At 45.5% G+C, this 13,897-nt stretch overlaps 1 protein-coding gene across 4 annotated transcripts in view; it reads left to right on the forward strand.

The window, feature by feature from the left end:
- The window catches only part of LOC139530169 (SRSF protein kinase 2-like), a 71,538-nt gene that overhangs the window by 44,210 nt on the left and 13,431 nt on the right, over positions 1–13,897 (forward strand). For all 4 annotated transcript variants that reach the window (XM_071326330.1, XM_071326333.1, XM_071326334.1 and 1 more), the window contains 2 exons: positions 12,146–12,297; positions 13,608–13,716. In XM_071326330.1, the coding sequence (XP_071182431.1) occupies positions 12,146–12,297; positions 13,608–13,716 (261 nt within the window). The remainder of the gene's footprint in view (positions 1–12,145; positions 12,298–13,607; positions 13,717–13,897) is intronic.

Consider the following 13,897-nt stretch of genomic DNA (forward strand, 5'->3'; position numbering starts at 1 on the left):
GTTTGAGTGGTTGAGTGATGCAGTACTTAGTGGTATTCTGTAGCTAGATATGTACTGTTTGAGTGGCTGAGTGATACAGTACTTAGTGGTATTCTGTAGCTAGATATATACTGTTTGAGTGGCTGAGTGATACAGTACTTAGTGGTATTCTGTAGCTAGATATGTACTGTTTGGGGATGTGTCTTGATATGTGCAAGAATGCAGCTATTATACTGCAACTCCTCAGGGTTGTTTGTGGTCACGTCACAGCCAAGGTGAATGGCGTGATGTTCAGCAATGCATACACACATTTAAGTACAAATTCACACACACAATCTCTGTAGTAAACATCACAGACACACAAAGCATCTTGGCTGTTGTGTCAGTAGAGGAGAGTCAGGCTTCTGACATAACTGCACACCCAGCATAAACACAATGTGCCTCACGGCCTCAAGGCTCTGTGTGTGTGATGTGTTTGCACGTTTGTTTGCGAGTGTGTACAGTGTGTGCAGTGTGTGCGTGTGTGAGCTGTGACATGGGCCAGTGACATTGGAACAGGCTGTGACGTCAGTGAGAAGTAGCACGCCAGCTAGCAAGCCATTTTTCTCAATGCAAATGTTATTCAAAAGAAAAGTCAAGCACTTCTAGGGAACAAAACTCCCATCCAGGAGTGGGTGGGTGGCTGACTGTGCCGTAGAGTGACAGTGCCAGTGTGTATGGGGTCTTGTGTATATGCTTACTGGTGTGTTTCTGTATTAACGTGTGTGGGTAGTTGGGTGCCTTTGCATTTTATACAGTTTGCACGCTTTTTAGTCTGCGTTGTATGGGTTTTATGTGTGCTTGGGTGCATGTTTTTGTGTTTGCTTGCTTGGGTGTATGTTGTTGTGTGTAGTAGTGTGTAGGTCAGTGTAGTGCAGCATGTAGTACAGTATTAATTTGCTTCCCATGGGAAAATAGACGAACAGTCAAATCAGCATCTATTGACTGTTATAAACAGGGTGGTTCAAGCCCTGATTGCTGATTGGCTGACAGCCATGGTGTATCAGACCGTATACCACAGGTATGACAAAACAATTATTTTTACTGCTCTAATTATGTTGGTAACCAGTTTATAATAGCAATAAGGCACCTCGGGGGTTTGTGATTTTTTTTTTGTCCGATATACCACAAGGGCTGTGTCCAGGCATTGCGTCGTGCCTAAGAACAGCCCTTAGCCGTGGTATATTGTCCATATACCACACCTCCTTGGGCCTTATTGCTTAATTATACAACGGGTAGGTTTAATCCTGAATGCTGATTCGTTAAAACTGCATTCCAGCCGGTGTCTATTCCACAAGTTACCACCGGCGACGTTAAAATACCTATTTACTCTGTTCCATCTGACTGCAATCCACTGTCTCATCAGCCCAGCCTGGCTATTTATAAACTTGACCTCCACTATAAAAAGCATCTAGACATTATCTCACATTTATTTTAGGCTAACATTTAGTTTTCAACAGCGGAGATTTGTATAAACCTTGTGGTCTGTCTCTCCGACATTTGCAACATTGTTTCAATATTCAAATTCTATCTCCAGATGTCCCATAGTAATGAACGTGTCGGGAGTCGGGACGAGACAGACAGGCAGGCAGCTTTTCACAGCCAGTTGAAATCATGAATCAGCATAATTTGTATGGATATATACAAAGAACTACTAAAAGAAAACATATATAAAACGAAATGAATTGCAGCTAGTTAGCAGTCTTTCCAGCTTCAGTTTGAATTGATTGTGTTAGCTGTGTTGTTGGCTAGCTCCTCTGAACAAGTGTCCTGACGAGAGAACACATTTTCCGTGAGAAATCTTGAGAGAGAAATTTTGCATCATTAGCTCATTGTTATGGATGTATCCAAATAAATGTCACTAGAAAACAGCTTAAACAAATGCAAATGCAGCTACTTTTCTGTTATTCTGGCTGCACTGTTTGATGTGACTGTAAGTTAGCTGTAGTTGGCTAGCTAGCAAGCAAGGGATAAGAACGTTGCCAGCCAATGGAACATTTAGAACGAACGACTGGGTCGCGTCCATAGATACTAAACAAAAAAACTGAAAAACTGGTCTCTGGCGACCGAACCAATAGAACGAACGACCAGCCGGCTTGGGTAGCAACCCTAGATTTGTGTCGGGACTATATCTCGTGGAAGGATGAAGTAGTATTAATAATCACTACTCTGGATGGTTCTGACTTAGAATATGTGGACAACTACAAATACCTAGGTATCTGGTGAGACTGTAATCTCTCCTTCCAGACTCACATTAAGTATCTCCAATCCAAAATTAAATCTAGAATCAGCTTCCTATTTCACAACAAAGCATCCTTCAGTCATGCTGCCAAACATACCCTCGTAAAACTGACTATCCTGCCGATCCTTGACTTCGGCGATGTCATTTACAAAATAGCCTTCAACGCTCTACTCAACAAATTGGATGCAGTCTATCACAGTGCCATCCGTTTTGTCACCAAAGCCCCATATACTACCCACCATTGCGACCTGTACTCCCTCGTTGGCTGGCCCTCGCTTCATACTCGTCGCCAAACCCACTGGCTCCAGGTCATCTACAAGTCTCTGCTAGGTAAAGCCCCACCTTCTCTCAGCTCACTGGTCACCATAGCAGCACCCACCCATAGCACGCACTCCTGCAGGTAATCTCACTAGTCACCCCCAAAGCTAATTTATCCTTTGGCCGCCTTTCCTTCCAGTTCTCTGCTGCCAATGACTGGAACGAACTGCAAAAATAACTGAAGCTGGAGACTCATATCTCCCTCACTAGCTTTAAGCACCAGCTGACAGAGCAGCTCACAGATCACTGCACCTGTACATAGCCCATCCAACTACCTCATCCCCATACTGTATTTATTTATCTTGCTCCTTTGCACCCGAGTATCTCTACTTGCACATTCATCTTCTGCACATCAATCACTCCAGTGTTTAATTGGTATATTGTAATTACTTCGCCACCATGGCCTATTTATTGCCTTACCTCCCTTATCCTACCTAATTTGCACACACTGAATATATACTTTTTCTACTGTATTATTGACTGTATGTTTGTTTATTCCATGTGTAACTCTGTGTTGTTGTATGTGTCGAACTGCTTTGCTTTATTCTTAGCCAGGTCGCAGTTGTAAATGAGACTAGCCTACGTGGTTAAATAAAGGTCAAATTAAAAAATATATTAATAAATTAATCAAAATATCGTTTTTAATGAAAATATGCCAATTATTTGAATATGTTGGTAACCCGTTGTATAAAGTAATAATGCCCTCAAAGCCGGTGAAAACCTGCAGCATGGGTACTGACCAAGACCAGACGGAGGGCATGCACTATACCGGTTTTAACGTCTCAGCACTGGCTGCCTGGGAGTTTTAGAATTCAATTGAAGATTCCTTCTATTGGTTTTTAAAACAATCCACAACTGTACATCCAATACATGTCAGACATGCTTTTTAGTTATGTACCCAGTAGGTCCCTCAGGTCCTCTGGCACTGCCCTTTTAACTATCCAAAGCCTAGGACCAAGAAGCATGGAGAGGCAGCCTTTAGTTCCTCTGCCACTAGCTTCTGGAATAGCCTGCCAGAGAACCTGAGGGGGGCCAAAACTGTGGACATATTTCAAAGAGATCTTAAAACTTGTCTTTTTATTTTTTATTTTCCTTAGGTTTTTATTTTCTTCAGTTTTTATTGTTATTCTTTAGTTTTTTTTATCCTCATGTTTGTTGTGTAGTAAATATTTGTTTTCATTTTCATAGTTTTTTATAACTTTTTTCCTTCATCAGTGTCTGAAATGTTCTATATAAATAAAGCTTGATTTGATTTGATGATACCCTCTGTAGCGCCTTGCGGTCCGATGCCAAGCAGTTGCCATACCAAGTGCAGCTAGTCAAGATGCTCTCATGAATAGCTTTTTGAGGATCTGAGGGCCCATGCCAAATCTTTTCAGCCTCCTAAGCGGGAAGAGGCGTTGTCGTGCCCTCTTCACGACTGTGTTGTTGTGTTTGGACCATTATAGATCCTTAGTGATGTGGACACTGAGGAATGGGAATGTGGATGGGGGTGTGCTCGGCCCTCCGTTTCCTGTAGTCTACGATCAGCTCCTTTGTCTTGCTGACGTTGAGGTAGAGGTTGTTGTTCTGGCACGTGACCTCCTCCCTATAGCCTGTCTCATCGTTGTCGGTGATCAGGCCTACCACCGTTGTGTCGTCTGCAATCTTAATGATGGTGTTGGAGTCATGCAGTCGTGGGTGAACAGGGAGTACAGAAGGGGACAAAGCACAGACACCTGAGAGGCTCCCGTGTTTAGGGTCAGCATGGCAGACGTGTTGTTACCAACCCTCACCACCTGTGGCCGGCCCGTCAGGAAGTCCTGGATCCAGTTGAGGGAGGTGTTCAGTCCCAAGGTCCTTAGCTTATTGATGAGCTTGGAGGGCACTATGGTGTTGAACGCTGAGCTGTAGTCAATGAACAGCATTCTCACATTGCCCTTTCCCATCTGGACAAGAGGAAAAACTGTGTGGAGTGCAATAGAAATTATGTCCTCTGTGGATCTATTGGGACAGAATGATAATTGGAGTGGGTCCAGGGTGTCTGGGATGATGGTTTTGATGTGAGCCATGACCAGTCTTTCAAAGCATTTCATGGCTACAGATGTGAGATGTTACCTTGGCATTCTTGGGCACAGGGATTATGGTGGTCTGCTTGAAACATGTAGGTATTACAGTCTGGGTCAATTGCCAGCTGGTCAGCGCATGCTCTGAGTATGCGTCTTGGTAATCTGTCTGGCCCTGCGTCCTTGTGTTTAAAGGTCTTACTCACGTTGGCTTCGGAGAGCGTGATCACACAGTTGTCCGGAACAGCTGGTGCTCTCATGCATGGTTCAGTGTTGAATTAAACAGAGGTTACTGTAATAGCGAGGTTGGTGTGTTTAGTTGGTTAGTGGAACCGTAGTATAATGATTTTGCACAGTATATGTTACGGCGCTAATGCCGGGCTGAATTTTTCTTAATGTATTGTACACAGAGAGAACCAAAATGGTGAGCTAGGTGTGTGGACAGTAATGTATTGCACTACAGAGCTGTAATTGCCAATATATGGTAATGTTTTGTTTTGTACAGATACCTGTAGACTCAGATCCATAATCGTGTGGTAGGTGAGTGGTAATGCACAGATTCATCATGGCGGGTATGGATAGTGTGGGGGCAGTGTTGCGTGACGTCAGGCAGGCAGGCTGTAGACTGAAATAGCAGTGAGATCTCACTTCCCTGTCATGTGCAGAGCAGCAGACATACCGGAGGAAAGGAGCAAATGAGTCAGCTTGCCTGACCTGCTGCTGGAAGAGACTGATATGGACGGAGAAGGAGAGAGGGAGAGGAGAGAGGGAGAGAGCGAGAGCGGGAGGGAGAGAGAGAGAGGGAGGGAGCGAGAGGGAGAGAGAGGGAGAGGGAGATGATGATGAATCAGTGAAAGAGAGAGTGGTAGCCTATTACCAGGGGGATGCGATGGTGTTTTGGTTCTGACTGAGAAAGGCTGGTGCTCACTGTTTAGTCATTGAAGCCTCGCTGAGTGGACAGTCGAGTTGCTAAGTAATGGCTGTTGCCTAGGTGATAATGCACCTCATTTATCAATGACTCACCGCAATGACAGGCAGCTGAAATAAAAAGTCTTCATTCAGCTACAGGAGCCTATGTCAGTCTGTCTTAATAGTACTCAGTTTTTCTCAATTTATCACTGAGGTGACAGCAACATTCCATAACTGATCCACCACTAAGTTGACTGACAGGCATCAAAGTGTAACCCATAGAGATCCTATAATTGACTGAATTATAGGATCTGTGTTACCGATAGAATACATATTCCTTATTGCTATGGTGTTACCTACTAGATGACAACAGTGTGTTCAGTAACCACTAGGTCTATGTTTCCCAGGTGAAGTGGTTTAACCCCTAGGTGACCTCTGCCTAGAGGTACCAGGATGTTCAGAGTCAGACACGATGATAGCAGGCCTAATCAATAGGTTACCTAGGTGACAGTGGAGTTCCATCGCTATTAAATGTGTTTCCTTGGTAACAGTCATGCTCAGCATTCAGTACGTTACTTTGGTGCGAGGTAATCAATATGTTGCCTGTAGTCACGGGTAGTGGTGTTAAGTAATCAATATGTGAAGATGTTTTTTAAGGATAGATGTTACTGAGTGAACAGGGGTATAATGTGGTTGTTGTATCTGAAATGATTAGGGGGGGGGGGGGGGGGGGGGTGCAACTCAATGTTAGAAAGGTTTGGTATACTCAGTGTATTTGGAAGGAACTCATTCATGGTGTATACAGTATAACCATATGTCAATAGAACTCCATAGGTTTTCACAAACACAGAATTAGGGATTTGGAGCTGACAAAGATGACAGCTTCTTAGCTTTTCTCATGTCTTTCTCCCCCATTTAGCAGGGAAATTAATGATTAACAATGTTGAATCATTTTCCTGAATTAGAACAGAGGCCTTGGGGATAGGAGGGGTATCACTGTGCTCTGCTCTGAAACACTGTGAAGTGATTTACCTAAACTACCGGTACATTCAGTGTGCCTTTCGTCTACCTTTATTTCATTTATCTTCCCCGGATTCTGTGTTCTCTCTCTCTTTTGTCTTTTCTACTCTCCAACCTCCATGTCTCTCAGCTACTATTCCGTTCACATTTAATTAGAATTTTTTATTTAACCCTCATTTTAAAAGCTAAGTTGACTGAGAACACATTCTCATTTGCAGCAACGACCTGGGGAATAGTTACAGGGGAGAGGAGGGGGAATGAATGAGCCAATTGGAAGCTGGGGATGATTAAGCGGCCATGATGGTATGAGGGCCAGATTGGGAATTTCATATAAGTGTATAAGTGAACATACAATATTTTCTCTAAAGCTCAAAACATGTTTTTACACGTGAATTTGTGAGACGGTTACCTCCCCATAATCATGACATCCTTTGATAGGGATGGGCTTTGGAAATGCACTGCAGGGACTCTAAATGCCTTTGCAGGGTGGGACAGTGGAAGTGTGGGTGTGTGTGTTTTCGTGGAGAGTTAGAGAACAGGCTCTTCAGTACTGTGTGTTTGTCTTCCGCACACTACTCTGGCCTTTATTAAGTGGTGTGCAGTTCGCAAACGATTCATTATTTTTGAACAACTCTTTTTACTGACTCGAGAGTCATTATTCGTTTTTCTGAGGGACCCGTTCATTTTAGTCGTTTGTTTGACCTGCTGACTGGCCGCAATGAATTCTACAGCAGGATTTAAACACGTTCATCCGACTCAGTGGCTCCGGAGACGTGCTCTGATCACAAACTGTCTATCATGTGCGGACAGAAAAATAGATCATGAGCATAGAGAAGAAAAATACACGTTTAGAACTGATCATTGATTGAATGATGCAAGAATGAATTGATTATTCAACATTACCGCTGGACACCTTTTGTAGAACCAAAACAAACGCATGCCTCTGCTAAATACTTGAGAACTAATCGTTTGGGGGGCAGCTGCAGTTTGCAAACGATATTGTGCTCATCTCGCTCGCGGCAGTCAAGCAGAGAGCATTCCGCCAAGAGTCGTTCACAATCTAGTTTGGTTGCGGCCACAATTAGGCTAGACCTCGTTTCAAAGCTAGCAATAAATCAGCTTATTTGTATCCCTAGCCTACACAAATGTACATTGTTTGAAGTACACTTTTATAAGTCTCAGTAACAAATGGCAATGACAATAAGCCCCTTATGGTGAACGAGAGGCATGTAGAATCATGATCTTTTCTAGTTTTTAGTTCATCGTTCGCCGGTAGGGGGTCGTGCATGCTCTGGGCATTACTGAATCAAATTAACAAAAGGAGCCGAAAGATTAGTTGTTTTGACTGAACGAGTTGAAAAGATCTGAGTCTGTAAAAAGAGTCGAACTTCCCATCACTAGCCTTTATGAGTGAGTTGAGTTCTGGGCATGTCCACACACACAAAAAGGTGTTTCAGGGTGGAAAATGCTTCCCACTCTAATTTACCATGTCTGAGAGAGAGTCCTGTCTGGACCCGCTCAACACACACACACACACAGGACATTCCACAGAGCACCGGGCAGGTCTCTTGCACCCACGCTACCCTGAGGTGGGACAGTGCTTACACACACATCTCTGTTACCATGTACAGTGCATTCAGAAAGTATTCAGACCCCTTGACTTGTCCACATTTTGTTACGTTACAGCCTTATTCTAAAATGTATTGAATTGTTTTTCCCCCCTCATCAATCCACACACAATACCCCATAATGACAAAGCAAAAACAGGTTAAGAAATGTTTTGCAAATGTAAAGGAAAAAAAACTGATATTATATTTACATAAGTATTCAGACCCTTCACTCTGTACTTTGTTGAAGCACCTTTAGCAGCGATTACAGCCTCAAGTCTTCTTGGGTATAACACTACAAGCTTGGCACACCTGTATTTGGGGAGTTTCTCCCATTCTTCTCTGCAGATCCTCTCAAGCTCTGTCAGGTTGGATGGGGAGTGTCACTGCACAGCTATTTTCAGGTCTCTCCAGAGATGTTGGATCAGGTTCAAGTCCGGGCTCTGGCTGGGCCACTCAAGGACATTCAGAGACTTGTCCCGAAGCCACTCTTGCTTTGTCTTGGCTGTGTGCTTAGGGTTGTTGTCCTATTGGAAGGTGAACCTTCACCCCAGTCTGAGGTCCTGAGCGCTCTGGAGCAGGTTTTCATCAAGGATCTCTCTGTACTTTGCTCCATTCATCTTTCCCTCGATTCTGACTAGTTTCCCTGTCGCTGAAAACTACCCCACAGCATGATGCTACCACCACCATGCTTCACTGTAGGGATGGCGCCATGTTTCCTCCAGATGTGACGCTTGGCATTCAGGCCAAAGAGTTCAATCTTGGTTTCATCAGACCAGAGAATCTTGTTTCTCATGGTCTGAGAGTCCTTTAGTTGCCTTTTGGCAATCTCCAAGCAGACTGTCATGTGCCTTTTAATGAGGAGTGGCTTCCGTCTATCGTAAAGGCCTGATTGGTGGAGTACTGCAGAGATGGTTGTCTTTCGGGAAGGTTCTCCCATCTCCACAGTTGAACTCTGGAGCTCTTTCAGAGTGACCATTGGGTTCTTGGTCACCTCCCTGATTGAGGCCTTTCTCCCCTGATTGCTCAGTTTGGCCGGGCGGCCAGCTCTAGGAAGAGTCTTGGTAGTTCCAATACTGGACACTGTGTTCTTGGAGACCTTCAATGCTGTAGACATGTTTTGCTACCCTTTGCCAGATCGGTGCCTCGACACAATCCTGTCTTGGAGCTCTACGGACAATTCCTTCGACCTCGTGGCTTGGTTTTTGCTCTGACATGCACTGTCAACTGTGGGACCTTATGTAGACAGTTGTGCCTTTCCAAATCATGTCCAATCAATTGAATTTACCACGAGTGGACTCCAATCAAGTTGTAGAAACATCTCAAGGATGGTCAATGGAAACAGGATGCACCTGAGCTCAATTTCAAATCTTATAGCAAAAGGTCTGAATACTTATGTAAATATGATATTTCAGGTTTTTATTTTTAATACATTTTCAAAATTTACTAAAAACCTGTTTTTGCTTTTTCATTATGGGGTATTGTGTGTAGATTTGAGGGGGATTTAAAAATATATATGTATTTTAGAATAAGGCTGTAACGTAACAAAATTTGGAAAAAGGGAAGGGGTCTGAATACTCTTGAACGCGCTGTATGTGCACACTATACACACTCCCATTGTAACCTGCAACCACAATACAGCTCTCTCACCCTGTGGGTTCTTGTGCTGTAATTACACTGCTTATACCAATGTGACAGTCAAGCATCTAGAAAACCAACAGCCGCAAAACAAACCGTTAATACATTCGTCTTGAGGAGAAAGTAGCTAGTCGTCTGTGTCAGCTGGCTGCGAACTGGTCTGGTATGTCTGCAATGACAACAATGGCAGCCAGTCATTAGCTTTGTTAGCTGCTGACCTTGCGTCCCAAAAGGTACCCTATTCCCTACATAGTGCACTACTGTAGATGGTGTATGGCCAAAGGTGCTATTGGGACACAGCCCTAAGGTTTAGTTGTTATTGGTAATCTCCGGGGATTTCCATGCACTCAGAAACACTCTGGTTCCGTTGTTGCTGTTATGTGTATGAGTGCATGGTGACAGTGGTGCAGGGTGTGATAAACACACACCCACACGCGTGTGAGCTAGGATATGAAGTGTTCCCTGCAGCCTCTGGTATGTATATTTTCAATATGACTAAACACACACACACACATTTTCATGCGCTAGTACACACATGCACGTCCACAGACACTGGAGTGGGCTGATTTCTGCTGTAGTGGGCTTAGAGTTATTGTGGCTAAGTGTGTGTGTGTATGGCAGGCTCAAGCATAAAAGTGCTAAGCCTTTGGAAGTGATCTATGATACAGTACGTGACTGGTTTGGTTAAGGAGCATCTTGCTGCAAGGGCACACAGATCTAAGCACGGAGTGTGTGTGTGTGCGTGCGTGCGCGTACATAGCCTGGTGTGTGTGTGTGTGTGTGTGTGTGTGTGTCTCTCTGTCTCTGTGCGTGCATGTGTGTGCGCAAGTATAGAGGAATCTCAATGCTAAGTGTTTGTGTTCTTCTCAGACGGCTGTGCTTCTTTAGACGTTAGAGGAGCCTTGCGTTGTCCTAGCTAGCTGCCACGTTAACTCTTCAAGGCGTGGATTCTCCCTGCTCCACAGTTTCTATGGCAACGCACCGACCGTGAGGCTCCATCGTGTGCCTGTGAACGGGATTTATCACTGTGTGTGTGTGTGTGTGTGTGTGTGTGTGTGTGTGTGTGTGTGTGTGTGTGTGTGTGTGTGCGCGCGTTTGTTTGTGTTTGCTTCTTACTCAAGCGTTTGATTGTATTTCCGAGATTTTTTGCTGAATCTATTAGCCAGGCACTGACACAGTTCACACTATTTATTTAACATTAATAACTCACAGCTATTACGGAGGACGCCGCCGAAATAGCAACGTTCAGAGATCGTAAAACAACATCTTGTGCTTCTGCCTCATCTGAGTCAGATATTGAACAATGCTATTTATGTTAATGACACGTCACCTCATCATGTACTCTTATGTTTCTGGTGGTGTCCTCGTTGATGCTCTGGAACTGATAGCGGATGCTAAACATACAGGAGATAATACTGAATAGTATATTGAATAGAAAGCAGCACATCCACTCAGGCTGGTAAGAGAAGCCACACACTGTCTTATTGATGACATGCTAAGCCCTTAAATACACAGCATACTTTTTTAAGGGCATTAGTTATAGTTCCAGTCCTTTCAGATCTGAGAACACCTAGGGGCTAGGGGAAGGGATAGGGGCTATGGGAGGGGCTAGAGGAAGAGATAGGGGCTAGTGGAAGGGATAGGGGCTAGGGGAAGGGCTAGAGGAAGGGATAGGGGCTATGGGAGGGGCTAGGGGAAGGGATAGGGGCTAGAGGAAGGGATAGGGGCTAGTGGAAGGGATAGGGGCTAGGGGAAGGACTAGGGGAAGGGCTAGAGGAAGGGATAGGGGCTAGGGGAAGGGCTAGGGGCTAGGGGAAGGGCTAGGGGCTAGGGGAAGGGATAGGGGCTAGTGGAAGGGATAGGGGCTAGGGGAAGGGCTAGGGACTAGGGGAAGGGCTAGGGACTAGGGGAAGGGCTAGAGGAAGGGATAGGGGCTAGAGGAAGGGATAGGGGCTAGAGGAAGGGATAGGGGCTAGAGGAAGGGATAGGGGCTAGGGGAAGGGATAGGGGCTAGGGGAAGGGATAAGGGCTAGGGGAAGGGATAGGGGAGGGATAGGGGCTAGGGGAAGGGCTAGGGAAAGGGATAAGGGCTAGAGGAAGGGATACGGGCTAGGGGAAGGGATAGGGGCTAGGGATACGGGCTAGGGGAAGGGATAAGGGCTAGGGAAAGGGATAGGGCTGGGGAAAGGGCTCTGAAATGGAATCAGGTCTTAAAGCGAAATGGCATCCAGCTATGAATGTCTGTTCGACCGCAGTGATGATTGTAATTGTTGTGAGTACACGAACTAATTCAGGTTGTAACAGTATTTCTCTCTCTTTCTATTTCTTCCTCTGTCTCTCTCCATCAGGCCTGAGACCCAGCAAAAAGCCCCAGTGTCTGCCCCCCCTCTCCCGCCGCCACCTCCACCCCCTCCTGAGCCGGCTGTCCCCCCAGAGCCAGAGGAGGAGATCCTAGGCTCTGACGATGAGGAGCAGGAGGACCCCGCAGACTACTGCAAAGGTGGAGGGAGACAACCCCCATATACTGTACAAACACACACACACACACCTATGACAATCACACACATAACTCGTCTCCTTCCCCTTTCTCTCTACCTTTAGGACTCTCTCACTCACTCACTCACTCACTCACTCACTCACTCACTCACTCACTCACTCACTCACACACGCACACACACGCAGGCATACACACATGCCTGCATACAACCCCCCCTCCCCAGACACGCAGCTGTTACCCATACCCCAATACACTTAAGCCCGTATCTTGTTCTCCTCTCTCGCTCTCTCGCTGCCTCTCTTTCTCTCTCTTTCTCTTTCTCTTTCTCTCTCTCTCTCTCTCTCTCTCTCTCTCTCTCTCTCTCTCTCTCTCTCTCTCTCTCTCTCTCTCTCTCTCTCTCTCTCTCTCTCTCTCTCTCTCTCTCTCTCTCTCTCTCTCTCTCTCTCTCTCTCTCTCTCTTTCTCTTTCTCTCTTTCTCTCTTTCTCTCTCTCTCTCTTTCTCTTTCTCTCTCTCTCTCTCTCTCTCTCTCTCTCTCTCTCTCTCTCTTTCTCTCTCTCTCTCTCTCTCTCTCTCTCTCTCTCTCTCTCTCTCTCTTTCTCTGTCTCTCTCTCTCTCTTTCTCTCTCTCTCTTTCTCTCGCTCTTACTCTATCTCCTTTATCTTCCCTGGGTTATAATGTAATTTGTAGCAGTGTGACTCTTGCCAGCAACTCTGTATGCTTGGCACCAGCACCAAGGCTCAAGGTTGTTGTCTGTGCCAAGAGGGAGTGGCCTCTTCACCGAAGAGACACATAGCTCTAAGGAACCAGGGAGACTTCTCCCATAGGGTTTACGTCTGTCTATCTCTCCATCGCTCTTCCCCTATTTCACTCATTCGTCCTCTATACCCCTCTCCCACAGGGTTTCACGGGATTGGCTGAAGACTGAAGATGCTGTTGCTGTGTCTCTCTTTCTCTAGCCCCCTCTCATTTTCTCTGTCTTAATCCCCTCTCACACCCCCTCCCTCCCACTAATGGCATAATTTCAGATTGGCTCAAAGTATCAGTATCCTGATTGTCTAGGTCCACTCGTCTCTCTTTCTTTAACAGTATCTCTCTCCGTCTCTTCCTCTCTCTCTCTCTTTTTCTCTTTCTCTCTCTCTCTCTTTTTCTCTCTCTCTCTCTGTCTCTCTCTCTCTCTCTTTTTCTCTCTCTCTCTCTTTTTCTCTCTCTGTCTCTCTCTCTCTCTCTCTCTCTCTCTCTCTCTCTCTCTCTCTCTCTCTCTCTCTCTCTCTCTCTCTCTCTCTCTCTCTCTCTCTCTCTCTCTCTCTCTCAGGTGGATACCATCCGGTGAAGATAGGGGACTTGTTCAACGGGAGGTACCACGTAATACGCAAGCTGGGCTGGGGTCACTTCTCCACCGTGTGGTTGTGCTGGGACATCCAGTGAGTCACACACACAAAGCAGTAGCAGCTGCTGTGTGATAACACATAGTACCAAAGTGTTAACAGTATTAGTGTCAGAATATCACCTTTCACTAGGTTACATCACACAGCTGGCCCATATACTCACTTAGCCCCAATAAGAACCCCCCCCCCCCCCCCCCCCCCCCCTCCTGCGGGTTCA

The sequence above is a fragment of the Salvelinus alpinus genome, chromosome 9, assembly GCF_045679555.1.
Source record: "Salvelinus alpinus chromosome 9, SLU_Salpinus.1, whole genome shotgun sequence".
Taxonomy (NCBI): Eukaryota; Metazoa; Chordata; class Actinopteri; order Salmoniformes; family Salmonidae; genus Salvelinus; species Salvelinus alpinus.